This window comes from Macaca fascicularis, chromosome 16 (assembly GCF_037993035.2).
Source record: "Macaca fascicularis isolate 582-1 chromosome 16, T2T-MFA8v1.1".
Classification (NCBI taxonomy): Eukaryota; Metazoa; Chordata; class Mammalia; order Primates; family Cercopithecidae; genus Macaca; species Macaca fascicularis.
Genome location: NC_088390.1, coordinates 88,692,784 through 88,710,190, shown reverse-complemented (window position 1 = coordinate 88,710,190; position 17,407 = coordinate 88,692,784). Strand labels below are relative to the sequence as shown.

The 17,407-nt window shown below is 54.4% G+C and overlaps 1 protein-coding gene across 5 annotated transcripts in view; it reads left to right on the top strand.

The window, feature by feature from the left end:
* Positions 1–5,663: 5,663 nt before the first annotated feature.
* The window catches only part of CSNK1D (casein kinase 1 delta), a 32,191-nt gene continuing 20,447 nt past the window's right edge, over positions 5,664–17,407 (top strand). For all 5 annotated transcript variants that reach the window (XM_005585320.4, XM_005585321.4, XM_065532177.1 and 2 more), the window contains exons 1-2: positions 5,664–5,795; positions 13,546–13,656. In XM_005585320.4, the coding sequence (XP_005585377.1) occupies positions 5,720–5,795; positions 13,546–13,656 (187 nt within the window). In that variant the 5' untranslated portion in view covers positions 5,664–5,719. The remainder of the gene's footprint in view (positions 5,796–13,545; positions 13,657–17,407) is intronic.

The window sequence follows — 17,407 nt, the reverse complement described above, 5'->3', positions numbered from 1 at the left end:
CACTGAAGCCTAGACCTCCGGGGCTCAAGCAATCCTCCTGCCTCAGCCTCCCAAGTAGCTGGGACTGCAGGTGCACACCACAATGCTTGGCTAATTGTATTTTTGTAGAAATGGGGATTCGTCATGTTGCCCGGGCTGGTCTCAAACTCCTGGGCTCAAGTGATCCTCCTGCCTTTGCCTCTCAAAGCGTGGGATTACTGGCGTGAGACACTGTATCCAGCCTTCCTCACTTCTGATGAGAGCTCTGGGAAGATTTCCGCTCCCCACTGCTCCCTGCCCCCAGCTTCCAGGTTTTAGTGCTAGCCTACAGAGGAATTCCTTGCAGCAGCATTTCCTGTAGAAAATCTGTTTAGCACTTACTTTACCCAGTTCCAGAGAGGTGATCATTATTTATTCTCTGCCACATGTTAGCATGCATGCAAGTATACACACACATGCATGCTGTGTACATGCACGTACACACGTGCACACACGCAAACATGTATGTACATGATGTGCGTGCACCTGTGTACTGTGTGTGCATAAATACACACACAACACACATGTGTGCATGCAGGTGTGCACAGGTGCCGACTTACATAGAGAGTGCTGCTAGACGTGGTGCCCCCTCCCCTTCCCTGCCCTGTCTGAGATCTGGGTTCCGTTTCATTCGTCGTTCACAGGGAGGCCTTCCTGGCCCCTTCCTGGCTGGGCTCAGGGTGTTAGACTCGGCATCCTCCCACACCCACAGACGCCTTTCTTCGCCCTGCCAGGCAGATGGCGTCTGTGCCAGGCATGAGTCCTGGGAGCCGTCTTGGCTGTCTGAAGGTTTTTTCTGCAGCTTCCAGTTATGTGTAAGCCGCTATCTCAGTCTGTTCGTGCTGCTGTAACAAAACGCCACGGACTGGGTATTTATAAAGAACAGAAATTTATTTCTCACAGTTCTGGGGGCTGGGAAGTCCAAGATGAGGGTGCTGGCAGGTTCAGCGTCTGGTCAGGGCCTGGTGTCTCCTCCCAAGATGACAGCTTGTTACTGTGTCCTGCAGAGGGGAGGAACGTGGTGTCCTCACACAGCAGAGAGACAAAAGGGGAAAAGGGACCAAACTCCCTCCATCAAGCCCTTTCACCAGGCACTAAGCCATTCATGAGGGCGGGGCCTCACGATCCGAGCCCCCCTCCAAAGCACCCATTCCACTGATGCACTAGGCAGGTCAGTTTCTGACACACGCTTTGGGGAGGTCACAGGCAGGTGACAGCAGAGCCCCAAGCCAGTCTGATTCTTTCACTTTGTTGTTGTTGTTGTTTGTTTGTTTGTTTTTGAGATACAGTCTCATTCTTGTTGCCTGGGCAGAGTGCAGTGGCAGGATCTCAGCTAACTGCAACCTCCGCCTCACGGATTCGAGGGATTCTCTTGCCTCGGCCTCCTGGGTAGCGGGGACTACAGGTACGTGCCACCACACCTGGCTAATGTTTGCATGTTTAGTAGAGACAGAGTTTCACATGTTCGCCAGGCTGGTCTCAAACTCCTGACCTCAGGCGATCTACCTGCCTCGGTCTCCCAAAGTGCTGGGATTCCAGGTGTGAGCCACCGCACCCGGCCTGATTCTTTCCCTTTCTTAGCAGATTCTTTCTAAATGGGTATCCATAAACTTTCCTTTCCCTGTTGCTATAGTTTGGGTGTTGGTCCCTTCAAACCTCAGTTGAAATCTGATCCCCAGTGTTGGAGGTGTCTGGGTCATGGGGGTGGATTCCTCACGAATGGCTTGGTGCTGTCCTCTTGGTAATGAGTGAGTTTTCACTCTTACTAGTTCCAGCAAGACGTGCTTTTTTTTAAAAAGGCCTGCACAGCCAGGCGCGGTGCCTCACGCCTGTAATCCCAGCACTTTGGGAGGCCAAGGCGGGTGGATCACGAGGTCAGGAGTTTGAGACCAGCCTGATCAACATGGTGAAACCCTGTCTCTACTAAAAATACAAAAATTAGCCGGGTGCGGTGGCGGGTGCCTGTGGTCCCAGCTACTCAGGAGGCTGAGGCAGAAGAATCGCTTGAACCTGGGAGGCGGAGTTTGCAACCTCCATCTTTTAAAAAAAAAAAAAAAAAGGCCTATACTTCCCTACTCCTCCAGCTCCCTCCCGCACGCGGTCTCCACACACTCCAGCTCCCCTTCACCTTCTGCCAAGAGTGGAGGCAGCAAGACCCTCACCAGGGGCAGACGCCCGATCTTGAACTTTCGAGATCTCAGCATCATGAGCTATGTTAGGCTGTGGTTGGCTTGCTATAAAGAAATACTTAGGACTGGGCAATTTTAAAAGAAAAGAGGGCCAGGCATGGTGGCTCATGCCTGTGATCCCAGCACTTTGGCAGGCCAAGGTGGATGGATCACTTGAGCTTAGGAGTTTGAGACCAGTCTGGGCAACACAGTAAGACCCCATGTCTACAAAAAATAAGAAAAATTAGCCAGGCATGGTGGCGTGTGCCTGTAGTCCCAGCTACTCAGGAAGCTGAGGCAGGAGAATCTCTTGAACCCGGGAGGCGCAAGTTGCAGTGAGCCGAGATCACACCACTGCACTCTGGCCTGGGTGACAGAGCAAGACCCTGTGTCAAAATAAATAAATAAATAAATAATGAGAAGAGGTTTACTTGGCTCATGGTTCTGCAGGCTTGACAGGAAGCATGGTGCTGGCACCTGCTTGGCTTCTGGGGAGGCCTCTGGAAGCTTCAGATCATGGTGAAAGGCAATGGGGGAACAGGCAACTCACGTGGCCAGAGCAGAAGCCAGCAAGCGAGCGAGAGAGGTGACCCACACTTTTAAATAACCAGATCTTGGGAGAACTCACTATCTCAAGGACAGCACCAAGGGGATGGTGCTAAACATTTCTGAGAAATCCACCCCCATGGTCCAGCCACCTCTCAGCCACCACTCAGTGTAAACCCCACCTCCAACCTTGGGGTTTACAATCCAACATGAGGTTTAGTAGGGACAAATATACAAATTACATCATGATTCTTCATAAATTGTCCAGCCTCAGGTATTTCTTTTTTTTTTTTTTTTTTTTTTGAGACAGAGTCTCGCTCTGTCGCCCAGGCTGGAGTGCAGTGGCCCGATCTCAGCTCACTGCAAGCTCCGCCTCCCGGGTTTCCGCCATTCTCCTGCCTCAGCCTCCCGAGTAGCTGGGACTACAGGCGCCACCACCACGCCCGGCTAGTTTTTTGTATTTTTTTAGTAGAGACGGGGTTTTGCCGTGTTAGCCAGGATGGTCTCGATCTCCTGACCTCGTGATCCGCCCGTCTCGGCCTCCCAAAGTGCTGGGATTACAGGTGTGAGCCACCGCGCCCAGCCTCTGGTATTTCTGGATAGCAACAGTAAAGGAGACACTGTGGTGTTCAGGAGTTGTATCAGGACGGGCCCGGGTGTGGGCTCGCCCTCATACGTCCTGCTGGGAGCTCAGGGGGCTTTCCATCCTGCAGGTCGGGACGTCCTTCTAGTCTGAAAGATGTCCTAGTATCATCAAACCACCCCACAGACCATGCCTGGAGACTCTGCCTCACACGCCTGTTCCCAGCAGTCACCAACCCCTCATCCCTCCCTTATCACCGCATCTGTGCAAGCGTCTCCCCTGTGACGGAGGCTGTTCCTTGGCAATGACTATCCTCAGCTTCAGCCCCCTGCTGACAGTTTTCTAGCTCAGAACCTGGGGCTCTGGCTGCAGGATGCCCTGTTCATGCCATGTCTGCATCCTGTCTTTTCGGAAGGGGTGGTGTCATTCTCTGGGCTCCACATCTGTTTTGTCCTCCTCTCTCTGACCCCGGGGCTCCAGGGCACCACTGTCCTCTTCCTTTGTCAGTTTGTTGTGGCTGGGGCTGGTAGTGGGGGAGCCACAGCAATCAGCCTCCCTCACCTTGCCCAGCCCGCACATTCCCAGGGCTCTGGCCATCCCCACTACACCACAGCCCTCTCTGTGTGCATGGGTTATAGAGTCAAGACACAAACACACAAAAGCCAGGCAGACGGGCACAGTACCTGCTGCAGCTGCATGAAGCTGGGGCACTGTGGGTGAGAAGAGCTAGAAATGTTGGGGCCATCAGAGCCCAGGAGGACCAGCTGAGGGAGGAGCAGCTGACAGGTGGGCAGGTGCCCCTGGTCAGGGAGAGCAGGACTCCCCAGGAAGAAGGATCACAGTCACCGCGGGAGAACTGGGCTCTGTTCATCAACAGAAAAGCCATGAGCGATCCTGCCAATAAGGTCAGTTCTACTAGTCTGGCAGCCCCCACCCCAGGCTCCTGTAACTCAGAAACTGGGCAGTTCCGACTGCCTGTGCCTCATTAGTGACTGACGGTGGTCTGGCCGGTGGCATCTCCTGTCTCCAGGCCCTGCTGTGTGACTTCAGGAATGGACACCTGCCTCCCCCACCCGACCTCCGGCTGTTTGGAGCTGAGGGGTGGAGAGGAAGGACTTGGGGGTGGAGAAAGGCGGGCACCACTGCGGGGCCTGCGGGGGCTGCTTTCCTCTTCTGCAGTGACCTGGACGGGCTGAGGCTGTTGTCTCACTCACGCTGTGGTGCCCACACCAGAGCCCTGGTATGCTACTGCCTCAAAACACACATTCACCTGTTTCACGTTCTTGAGTTTCAGCGAGGATGTGACAGGTCTCAACATACATGGACGTGGGACCATGGGTACGGGTTCTTCAAGGTCCCCATGCACCGCAGCCCAGGGGGCTTGTCTGAAGGGCTTTCTTCCCAGCGATGGGAATCAAAGGCCCCAATCTTTGAAGCTGGCCATCAGCCTGAACGTCCACTCCTTGTTTTCTTTTGCAAGGAGGAACATTCAGAACCAACACAGATAAGAATGTTGACTCGGTCTCCAGGCCGCAGGGACTGGCGGGAGGCAGGTGGTCTGGCCTCGTATTGTGAAAGGTGGTGGCTTTGCCCTTGACCTCCAAGTTGGACATCAGGACCTCCGAAGGCGTGGGCCCGCTCTGTCTCTGGCCTTAGGTGTCAGGAGGTAAGGCTGCAGACGCTGACGTCCTGGGATGCCCCAAGCCCGGGAACTGGTAGCCCAGTGAGGGGGTCTCCCCTGTGTCCCCTGAGCCTGGCCTGTCAATCTGTCCAGGCCTCAGCTACCTGTCCCCTCCTGCAAAAGGCACCGCCTGTCGCGAGGAACTCATCTGGCTTCCTCGACATCTCGGGGGACACACGAAAAGCCCCCGCGAGAGCAGCGGGAGACTGCAGGTGGAAGGGGCTGGCGGCCCGAGGTCCAGGGGTAACGGGACGGTGCGGGGCAGAAGGGCTTGGCCCTGCGCAGAGTTGGGAGGAGGCCTGGAGCGCTCGCCCCGCCCGGCCCCGCCCCCGAGGGCCAGGCCCCGCCCCCGAAGCGCCGCGGCCCCGCCCCACCGGGTTGCTAGGGGAAGTGACGTCACAGCGCGATGGCGGCGGCTCCTTTAGGCAGCTGAAGGGGGATTTAGGCCCGGAAGATCCGAGTCCATCCGCGGCGGGGAGAGGGCAAGCGGGGTCGGCAGGGGCCGGAGCAGCGGCGGCGGCGCTCGGACTGTCCCATCCGCCCCGTATTGAGGCGCTGGGAGCGGCGGGGTGACAGGAAAGCGATGGTGAAAGCGGGGCCGTGAGGGGGGCGGAGCCGGCAGCCGGACCCGCAGTAGCGGCAGCAGCGGCGCCGCCTCCCGGAGTTCAGACCCAGGAAGCGGCCGGGAGGGCAGGAGCGAACCGGGCCGCCGCCGCCGCCGCCATGGAGCTGAGAGTCGGGAACAGGTACCGGCTGGGCCGGAAGATCGGCAGCGGCTCCTTCGGAGACATCTATCTCGGTGAGGCCCCGCCGCCCCCGCCCGCCGTTCGAGGACCCGGGCCCGGCGGCTGCCAAGACCAATCGCGACCGCGGAAGGAAGTGGCGGCCCCCGCGGGGTCTGCGTGCAAGTCGGGGCGCCGCCGGGTCGTGGCCAGAACCCAACGGCCACTAGGCGTGCGCGGCCAGGGGTGGGGAGGGCAGTGGGGAGCGGACGTGGGGGAGGGGCAGGGCCAGGTCGGGGGAGCAGGGTCTGGAGGGAGGAGGGGACAGGGGAGCTGACCCGGGGTGGGGCATGGGCTCGGGGGCGCTGACCCGGGTAGGGGCAGGGTCGTGGGGAGCGGACCCGGGAAGGGCTGGGTGGGGCGTGGGGAGGCGGGCCTGGGGGAGGGGCAGGGCGGGGGTGGGGGCAGCGGGCCGCGGGCGGGGAGGGGGCAAGGCCGGGGCGGCGGAGCGGGCGTCGGCTTCCTCCACGCCTAAGGTCACCGCAGTAAACAAAGGCCACGGTCTTTCTTCCGCAGCCCGGTCCGGGGCTGTCTGGTTCCCCCCACAGAGGCTGCCCCTGCGTCTTGCACGCGTGGGGGAAAATGTCAGAAAGACCCAAATGCCTTGTGGGAGTGGGGGAGTGGCCCGGCTAGGAGCGGAGCTTGCCCTCCGCCTCGCAGCCGCCCTGATGACTGACCGCTGGGGGTTCTCTCTCGCCTGTGCCCCTTGGCCTTGGAGCGGTGACTGAGTGCAGATGAGCAAGGGTTAAGTTTAGGTGACGGTAGAGAAAGTCACCCAGGGTTAAGATGCTGGCGAAGTGAGAGGCAGATGAAGTAGTTGTACTCATGAGCTGTCCTTTAGACTATAACAGTCTCACGGTAGATTTCAAAAAACATGGGATTAGAACGTTCTGGGGTGTGTCATATTTACAATGGAAAAATATGCACATGAACACAAGTGTAATGAAAGGTTGGCTTAAATCTTCAAGTTTGTAATTTTTTTTTTTTTCCTTTTTTGAAACGGAGTTTCGCTCTTGTTGCCCAGGTTGGAGGGCAATGGCGCGATCTTGGCCTCCCAGGTTCAAGCGATTCTCCTGCCTCAGCCTCCCTAGTAGCTGAGATTACAGGCATGCGCTACCACGCCGGGCTAATTTTGTATATTTAGTAGAGACGGGGTTTCTTCATGTTGGTCAGGCTGGTCTCCAACGCCCGCCCGATCTCAAGTGATCCGCCCACTTCGGCCTCCCAAAGTGCTGGGAAGCCACTGCGCCTGGCGGAAGTTTGTAATTTTAAAGTAACAATTTTCTGCACTTGTCAGTGGGATTGTGCGGTGCACGAGTTATTCCAAGACCCCTTGCATTTGAGGATATGTAGCCTGAGGCGGTGTGCCTGCAGAGGGGCTGCTGCAGACCTTTGAGGGGAGCTGTTTTCTGTTCCAGCAGCCCTAGCTTTTGGGGCATTTGTCAGCCAGGGTCAGGAATCCCAAGGGATGTCAGTAATGCCTCTGGTCATACCGTTTAGATGAACCCACATGTGGACAGTACCCAGTTCTCATTCCCTTCCCATTTTTCACCAGAGAGAGAACTCAGGACCCGGTGGGCTGACAGCGTTAGGCTGAATCCATACATATGGGTGGCTCATACTTCGGGTGCCTGGTTAATCTGCCGGGTAACCCCGTCATATGCCATGTTGTTGCTTTTGAACCTGTACATATGCCTTAATGGCCTGCTGAGTAAGCAGGCCTTAGACATTTGGGTTTGACTGTTTAAACATTTATACCAGGTGGTCAGCTGGATGTGTTCTTGGCAGTGTTTTGGAAGTCAGGGTGCTTGGTAAATGGAAGTCGTTTGGCTTATTTATAGAACAGTAGATTTTGGCGAAAGTTTTAATCCCAGGATCTGAGTTACACTGCAAAGCCAGTCCATTAACCACCTTTAGGCAGGCATCAAAGAGAAGTATTTTGGGCCAGGCGTGGTGGCTCACGCCTGTAATCCCAGCACTTTGGGAGGCCAAGGCGAGCGGATCACTTGAGGTCAGGAGTTCGAGACCAGCCTGGCCAAAGTGGCGAAACTCTGTCTCTACTAAAAATACAAAAATTGGCCAGGCGTGGTGGTGGCTGCCTGTAATTCCAGCTACTTGGGAGGCTGAGGCATGAGAATCACTTGAACCTGGGAGGCGGAGGTTACAGTGAGCCAAGATCATACCACTGCACTCCAGCCTGGGTGATGGAGTGAGACTCTGTCTAAAAAAAAAAAAAAGAAAGAAGTACTTTGAAACTATTTCTTCTCTTCTCTGAGACCTTGTCAAACAACTTTTGTGCTTTCCAAAGATAGAGTCAGACAAATTTTGGTGTGGTTGTCACCAAGTGATTCCAGAGGTGGAGGGTGGAAGGCTGTCTCCTCACTCAGCGTTCTACCCTCCAGGCCTCACCTCTCACTGGGCATACAGTCATGTTGGATACGGGATTGCAGGCGGCTGTGGCTCTGACTCCCTGGGGTTGGACCCCCCCAGACAGCCATCTATCAGGGTACACGTCCAGTTACTTGAGTAGGGTTGGGCACAGCTGAATTTTTTTTTTTTTTTCCGTCAGCATTGGCTCCTGGCCACACTGTGGTCCTTTCAGATGACCCCTCTGAGGAAATGAAAGGCGAGGTGGTCACGTTAGCCGGAGTAAGGCAGTTTGGAAGAAGCGTGGGTCTCAGCAGAATGGCAGTTAGAGTCAAAGATGGCTGATGTGAAGACCTTGAGATGGGTTGGTCATCCCCACCATAGTTTTGTTTGTGCAGCCAGTTAGACATAAATTGAGGAACTAGGTCTTCGTCTTGACCTCTGCGTGTCGTGTGTATTCTAGTGTGACTATCATTAAGACCATTCCTACTGTTGTCACTGTGGTGTCCTCCAGGTGGGGTTCACCTTGCTTTGAGCCTGGCTTTTGGGTTTTTGTTTTTCCACTGGGGACTTTCTGTGCTTTCCGGTGTTTGAGCCCGGGAAGGCGGGGGGAAGGCTGTGCTTCAGTGGAGTGCCCGTGGGCTAGAAGTGTGGTGTGGGCCTGCCTGCCCCGACCCTGCTGTGAGAGTTGGAGGGCAGTGCTGCAGTGCAGGACCCCACTGGGTTGTCGTGTTCCAAAATTGCCCCTTCAAAGGGGGCAGTATTTTGGGGCTATTTCTTGAATGCCCAGGCTTTGGAAAGTGGGACCCCAAAAAGAACAATCTCAGTCTTCAGTCTGAGATTGCCAGATCTGGAAGGCCCTTCAGGAGGGCAAGCTGGGAGGCGGCACAGCCCACACACAACCTGTGGAGCGCACACCTTGGCAGCCTGTCGTGTGACCTGGCCTCGGCCCTGTGCTGCCCTCCACATTCGTGTCCGTGTGGTGTGGCCATAAACCAGAAGTCCTTTCATTTTTGCTGGCAGAGTACCACTGAAAATAAACTTGATAACATTTGAAAACAGACAGTCCTTAATGTGGACCACGAGTTCCCAGCCCCAGTACCACAGGGGTGTCTGGGGGAAGGAGAGTGTTCAGCTGGGCCAGGTTAGAGGGAGAGGCCTGTGTTCACCCCGCAGGGGGCCCATGCAGAGAGGCAGTGAGAGCCCAACTGGCCTCTGTTCTCACCCGTAGTGTGTTCTGGAGGTGAGTGGCAGGACCGGATTACCTGGCTGGTGGGCTGGACAGGTGCATCTGTTGGCATTTGTACTTGATCCCATCGCACCGTCAGCTTGTCAGGGCCTCCGTTTGTCCACCTGTTACATGGATGGACTGACCTCGTAATGTGCACGAGTATCTTTTGGGAGCTAACTACTGCTTCATCTCTGAAGCACATGTTTTTCCCCTCACTGACTTGATTTCTCAAGAGGCAGCCTGCAGGGTGCCTGGCATGCAGTAGGACCCCAAGACGTTGACCAGCCATGAGAGGAGAGCGGCCACCTGTTCTCACTGTAGGTTCCGGGGTCTCCTCACTGCAGTGTTGAGGGCTGTAGCCTCTGTTGACCTTGGACTGTGCTTAACTCAAGCGTCTGTAATGAGAAGTCGTGGTACTGCTGACCGCTGCCCTGTGAGGTGACCTTTGTCCTGCTGCTCAAGGCGTCTCCCTGTTTCTTTGTTGACAAGACAATAAAGCCTTAATGGGAGTTGCCAGCGTCCAGGCTGACAGGGCCACACTCTGGTTAGGTTCACTTAATTCACCATCTGCTTTTTTTTTTTTTTTTTTGAGACGGAATCTCACTCTGTCGCCCAGGCTGGAGTGCAGTGGTGCAGTGGCCGGATCTCAGCTCATTGCAAGCTCCGCCTCCCGGGTTTATGCCATTCTCCTGCCTCAGCCTCCTGAGTAGCTGGGACTACAGGCGCCCGCCGCCTCGCCCAGCTACTTTTTTGTGTTTTTTATTACAGAAAGGGTTTCACCGTGTTAGCCAGGATGGTCTCGATCTCCTGACCTCGTGATCCGCCTGTCTCGGCCTCCCAAAGTGCTGGGATTACAGGCGTGAGCCACCGCGCCCGGCCTTTTTTTTTTTTTTTTTTTTTTTTTTTAAGACAAAGTATCATTCTGTCTCCCAGGCTGGGGTGCAGTGGCACGATCTCAGCTCACTGCAACCCCTGCCTCCTGGGTTCAAGCAGTTCTTCCGCCTCAACCTCCTGAGTAGCTGGGGTTACAGGTGCATACCACCACGCCTGGCTAATTTTTTCTGTGTTTATAGTAGAGACGGGGTTTCACCATGTGGGCCAGGCTGGTCTCGAATGTCTGATCTCAGGTGATCCATCAGCCTTAGCCTACCAAAGTGCTGAGATGACAGGCGTGAACCACCACACCCGGCCACCATCTGCTTTTGGCTGCTGAGCTTGAGGGACATCCTTTTGTTTTTGTAGGATTAACATTAACTGACACCCAAACATGGACTGAGGAAAGCCCTGTCTCAGAGCAGACCAGGACTGTTGAGCTGCAGGGAAGAGCTGAGGTTGTTGTGCTGATAGAATGTCCTTTGTATAAACAGACAACCCAGACAACCTGGTGATCTGTGTGTCGCCAGGTTTTGGTTTGTTTTGATTCTGACACCCAGGGCTCAGGGTCTTTCAAATTCTCATTCCCCTTTTAGTCGTGCTTCTCAGATTTAACCTGCGGTGAAGGACCAGGCTTGTAATTTTCAATCTGTTGCACACCAAAACTTGTGTATAACAAGGTCAAAATGCTGCAGCGATGCCAGATTGCCACCACAGTTACTCAGCGCCTCCGTGCTGCCTCGTGGACTGGTGGCAGCTGGAAGACCTGGCTGAGCAGCACGGCTGGTAGAGTGTGGGGTGCCCCCGGTGGGTGAGGTGGGACAGGGCTGCAGGCCAGGGGGTCTGAGCAGTGCTCAGCGACCTTGAGGCAGGTGGTGCCCAAGGAATGCACAGACCATGATGCTCTGCTGCTTGATGCTTCTGCATAGCAGGTGATGAGGTGCCTGCTGGAGGCCCCAGAGAATTGCCGTCCTCACATCTGTGTACAGGGCCTGCATCCTCTGCTCCCCTGTAGAGACTCGGGGCAACCTTGGTGTCTGGTTCCACAGCAGGGCTGGCTCTGTGTGCTTGCACAGCAAGAGGTCCCAGCCCCACGATAGGGTGTGATTGGTGGTGTGTGCCAGAGCGGCTGGTGATGACTTTGCCCCACGACAGTCAGTGTTGCAGGTGTGACTGGCAGACATTAGCTGTATCATCTACAGAGAAGTGGAGCGAGAGATGCTAGTCAGCAGGCTGTGTGGCCCCAAGCCATCGGCCCCAGGCCGTGGAGTCACTGGGCTGCCAGCTGGCGAGGGTGGCGGTGCTGTCCGAGGCTGCACTGCGCCTGCTTGGGGGTTCAGGGAGCTGCTGACATAACTAGTGGGATGAGTCACCCTCCCTCCCGGCTGGCGAGTTGAGTTCAGAGTCCAGGTCCTTAAAGGAACTCAGAGTTCGATTTTCATTTGCACAGTACATTTTTCGATGAAGTCATTTCTCTTGTAATTGGATAGACTGTCCCAACTGTAGGCAGGAAGAACAAAATTTATTACCTTGAGTGCTCTGAAAAGTCTCTGTTGATAGTAAGTGACGTTCTTAAATCTAGAATGGTCATTGGCGATGACCTGATGATGGCGATTCCTATGGAACACAGCAGTGGCGATGGGTTTGAGGCCCAGGCCGGAAGTGGCACATCTCGTGCCACCATCTGGGCAGACGAGGGGGTTCTTGGGTGTTCAGTGGACGTGTGTGGATGTCAGCTGACGGCTCTAGTGCTCACTTGACCTTACTCTGCCTTTCATCAGGGAATCTTAAAGAGTTCATTCATCTCCACGACGCTCATGAAACAGATGTCAGACCTCACCACTGATCTCCATTGACAAGAGAAACTGAGTCACTAAGAACTAGCCAGGTCGCTTTGCCCAGCACTAGTCTCCCAGGGAAAGAATTCTCCCAAGGCTCTGTCTGGGCTGCTGAAGCTAGTGTGAATTCCTTTGCACATAGCCACGCTGTTGGGAAGGATTCCAGTGTTTTTTTTTTTTTTTTTTTTTTTTTTTTTTTTTTTTGAGACGGAGCCTTACTCTGTCGCCCAGGCTGGAGTGCAGTGACGTGATCTTGGCTCACTGCAAGCTCCGCCTCCCGGGTTTACGCCATTCTCCTGCCTCAGCCTCCCAAGTAGCTGGGACTACAGGCGCCCGCCACCACACCCGGCTAATTTTTTTTGTATTTTTAGTAGAGACGGGGTTTCACCGTGTTAGCCAGGATGGTCTCGATCTCCTGACCTCGTGATCTGCCCCCTTCCGCCTCCCAAAGTGCTGGGATTACAGGTGTGAGCCACCGCGCCCGGCCGATTCCAGTGTCTTATACTCCGAAGGGATCCGTGATGGAAGAGGAGAGAGCTGAGTATGTGCTGTGTGCAGCTTCTTTTTCTCTCCTCTTTGGTTAAAGCTCCTGGGATACCTCACGCAGTGGATTTGGGGAAGGCTTCGGGCCAGATTCAAACTCAGGAGTATTTGTGGGTGAACCTGAGAGGGATGGTGGCTGTCACGTTTGTCATTTATCAGAGTAAAGCAGAGATGGAACATTTCTAGATAAAAAGTGTAATTTTGCCTCCAAACTCATAGTCCAGTCATCAGGGTATTAGATGTGTCATTGGTTTTAGCCATTGACTGACGAAAGATGTGCGACCGGTGTGTGTTGGTAGGTGGTGCATTTCGGGCTTTGAAAACAGGCGATTCTTCTGGCTTTGTGGCCCCAGGAATGGAGAAGGGCCTCCCTCCGCCTGGCGGAGGGTGTTTGCAGTAGGTTGGCTGGAGATGACTCCCGCTGCCTGCCTGGGTGGACTAGGGCTGTGATTGTTGGGTAAAAACCCAGCCCTTCCTCAGGGGGAATCTCAAACCACCCCCTCCCAGAGGCCTGTCAAGGCAGCACGGAGAAAAGGGAATGGCACCCTGGAGCTCCACCATGGGCTGTCTGGGGCAGGTGGATGCAGGGGCCCTGGTCAGGGCTGATGGGAGGACGCAGACCAAAAGGGCTACTGTGGAGAGGGAGCTGCAGCACCTGGAGACTGGTAGGCGGGTGATGGAAACTGCATAGACTTTCTGTGCAGTTCAGACTGGTCCTGTTGTGAAAATGGGACTAAGGATAACTTCCCCCAGAGATGTGCTGGCCAGTGAGCCCGCCTTACTATGCTAGAAAGGAGAACACGTCCATTACTTGGTCCTTCCTGGAAAACTCACATGGCGCTTGTCGTTTCTCCAGCATGTTGGGTATTCGGTGGACACCAGGTAATTCCTGTTGTGGTTTCTTTCTTTGCCAAGGTACGGACATTGCTGCAGGAGAAGAAGTTGCCATCAAGCTTGAATGTGTCAAAACCAAACACCCTCAGCTCCACATTGAGAGCAAAATCTACAAGATGATGCAGGGAGGAGGTAGGTCCTTTACCAGTCACAGAGGAACACCAGGGTTCTGTTTGCTAAGGGAGAACAGCAACTCAGCATTGCTGGTTAAAATAAACCCAAAACGGGCTCTGGGCAAAAGGGAGGGAAGTGTTCCCCACACCCTGACGAAGAGGTCACAGCTTCCTTCAGAGAGTCTCGGGTCCAGAGACCCTCCCTCAACACAAAGATACGTCTTATGGGCTGGGTGCGGTGGCTCACGCCTGGAATCCCAGCACTTTGGGAGGCCAAGACGGGTGGATCATTTGAGGTCAGCAGTTCGAGACTAGCCTGGCCAACATAGTGAAACCCCGTCTCTACTAAAAATACAAAAATTAGCTGAGTGTGGTGGCGGGCACCTGTAATCCCAGCTATGCAGGAGGCTGAGGCAGGAGAATCGCCTGAGCTTGGGAGGCAGAGGTTGCAGTGAGCTAAGATCACACCACTGCACTCTAGCCTGGGCGATAGAGTGAGACCCTGTCCCCCCAAAAAAAAGAAAAGAAACATCTTATGCCATCTTGTCCCTTTGTTTAAATTTTGCTTCATGTCGGGTCATGGTGTCTGAAATCAAAAGTTTGTGTGAATTTTAATGCATGCTCCCTTTGGTGTCTGTGCCCCTCAGTGGTCGCTGGGGCTGTTGCTGGTGGGACCTTCCTGCTGTGTGATCCCTGGGTGAGGCCTCTGCTCCTTCGCATGCTTTGCTTACAGCTTGGGGGATGTCCCTTCACACTCTCTGGGCTCGTTTTCTCCTGAGCAAAACAAGAGTTTTGGGCCTGGCGACCATCATGACCTGTTCCAGCTCAGTTACTGTCCCCGTTCGGCGAGCCCTCAGCCCAGAGCCTTAGGTACCTGGTGTTCCATGGTGGGCCGAGTATGGAGCAGAGTGCTCCCGTCCTGACCTCAGAGTCCAGCTCTTGCAAGTTCCCTGGACTTTGAAATGGTTCAGCTGATGGAGCAGGAGGGCATTCTCTGCAGGGATTTCAGAGCCATGAAGCACACATCTCAGCAGCAGAGCTTCGGTCTGGCAGGTGCGCTCTTTGGGAACGGGCTTTCTGTCTGAAGAGTGGCTGTGCCATGTCTGTGGAGCCCTCCCAGTTAGAAGCCTCCGGGGCACATTTGTAGGCGGATGGTTGGATGAGTCCCCTTGGGCAACCGGCCAAAGGAAAACTTGTTCAGGGTCTCTGTTAGCCCTGTCGTCACGGGAAAGGGAGGACTGTTGATGGGCTTTTTTGACATCTTTTCTCAGCACAAGCAACGTAATCTGTGCTACTACAAGAAACTGACATTTCTAAGTTTATGTGACACAAAATGTCTTTGGCAGCACCTGTGGTCCTGGGGAGCCCGTTACAGAGAGGGTCATCCAGTGTGTCCTACACAGGCCTCACATGAGCGGAGGAGGCCACAGGAATGAAAAATCCCATCACCAACCCAAGGAAAGCTCAGCAGAGACCCCACCTGGGGAGCCTGTCTGGCGGCCCTTGGTGGTGGACTGGCTTCTCAAGGGCCTGGAGCCTGCATTGAAGGTGTGACAAGCCAAGGAGAGCAGGGTGGTGCACGGTGTGACCTTGGCCTGCGGGAGCCTGGTGCGGGGGTCGAGTAAAACCTGCACGCTTAAAAACACCTTAAGTTTTTACGAGAGACATCTGCAGGGGAACTTGCAAGCCAGAGGTACACAAGGGCAAAGGGAAGAAAGCCAGTCCTTAAAAGCACAGGATAGGCCGGGCACGGTGGCTCATGCCTGTAATCCCAGCACTTTGGGAGGCCGAGGCGGGCAAATCATGAGGTCAGGAGATCAAAACCATCCTGGCTAACATGGTGAAACCCCGTCTCTACTAAAAAAAAATACAGAAAATTAGCCGGGCTTGGTGACAGGCTCCTGTAGTCCCAGCTACTGTGGAGGCTGAGGCAGGAGAATGGCGTGAACCTGGGAGGCGGAGCTTGCAGTGAGTGGAGATGCGCCACTGCACTCAGGTCTGGGTGACAGAGCGAGACTCTGTCTCAAAAAAAAAGAAAAAAAAGAAAAAAGCCCAGGACGGTCACTGGGGAAGCCAACCCCGAACCAAAAGGTAGCTACGTGGTTCCTGAACAGGACTTCCCCTGGCACTAGTGCCATTCGTAGTGGTGTGTTCTCTGCGTGGTAGATGTTGGCAGCACCCCAGCCCCCAGTTGTGATGCTCAAAACTTCCTTCAGACAGTGCTGAAGGCCCCTGGCAGGCAAAGTTCCTTCCCCTGTGGCCACTGGCTTGAGAGAGTAAAGAGGCTGCACCTTCCCTAGGATCCTGGAAACCAAACAGGATTTCAGAAGTGGATTTTCTCCCATTTGGGCTTCAAGCTCATTGCCATGTCCCTGACCATTCCAAAATGTAGGTCAGGTCTTCTGTGGTAAATGCACACATACCTGGTGGATACTGGCAAAGTTTTGTTGTTTTGCTTGTTTGTTTGTTTGTTTTTTGAGACGCAGTCTCACTCTGTTGCCCAGGCTGGAGTGCAATGGCGGGATCTTGGCCCACTGCAACCTCTGCCTCCTGGGTTCAGGCCATTCTCCTGCCTCAGCCTCTGCAGTAGCTGGGATTACAGGCGTGAGCCACCCCGCCTGGCTAATTTTTGTATTTTTAGTAGAGACAGGGCTTCACCACGTTGGCTGGGCTGGTTGTGAACTCCTGATCTCAGGCGATCTGCCCACCTCAGCCTCCCAAAGTGCTGGGATTATAGGCGTGAGCCACCGCGCCTGTCCAGATACTGTAAAGATCTAAAGATCTGCATTTTAGAAAACAAATGATGTCCAGGAAGGCAAAAGGCCTCATTCTGGTGGTGGTTCTTGAATTCACTTTGAGACAAAACCAGGGAGTTGACAAATAATGGGAAGAAATTGCTTCATCCAGAAACCACCAGATCTTGCCGCCGCCCGTTCTTGTGCAGTGTCTGCTGTGGGTGATGCAGATTGTCCTGTTGTGGGTGGTGCAGATTGTCCCCTTGTGCAGTGTCTGCTGTGGATGGTGCAGATTGTCCTGCTGTCTCTGAAAAAACGGGCAGCAAGCACCTCTCATTGCGGTTTTCCTTCCTGCTTGTGAGAGTCAAGCAGTGGTGCCGGGTTCTGATCTTGCTTACGTCTGCTTGATGGAGGCTGCCTTTCAGGAGAAAGCTCCACGCCGAGTGCATTCTGTTATCTGCAGCTTGGGAAGAGTGAGCATTAAAAACACACCGGTCACTGCCCACAGCAGCCCTGGGCAGTGGGTACTGAGCTCTTCAGCCTGATGTTGCAGATGAGGAAACTGGGTTTAGAAGCGGTGTAACTTTACGGAGGACAGACTTGAACTTGGGTGTTCTAGCCCCCCAGGCTACTGCTCAAGCAGCTGTCTGCTCCCAGAGAAGGAAATGGCAGCCACCCTATGTGGCCTTCAGCCGTCAGGAATGTGCCCCAGATGATCCCACCTGTCCCAAATCTGGTTGGGACAGTAGATTCAATACCTGAAATAGTAGAAAGAAACTAAAATTAGCTGTGTTGATAGAAGACTTGGATAGACACCTAGTTTTTATCAAAACCGACTGGACTGGTGGGCAAAACCCAGGGACTGTTGTAGGTGCTCTTTTCTTTCCGATCCTACCATCCCACAAAAGCGGCTTTAGGTCACTCCCTCCTTGGGGAACCCCTCAGCAAGCAACATTTACTTAGTTCTCAGCTGCTTTTGGTCAAGGCTAAGATGGCAGGCCTGGTTTCTGGGAGGGAGGAGAGAAGTGCTTGTGT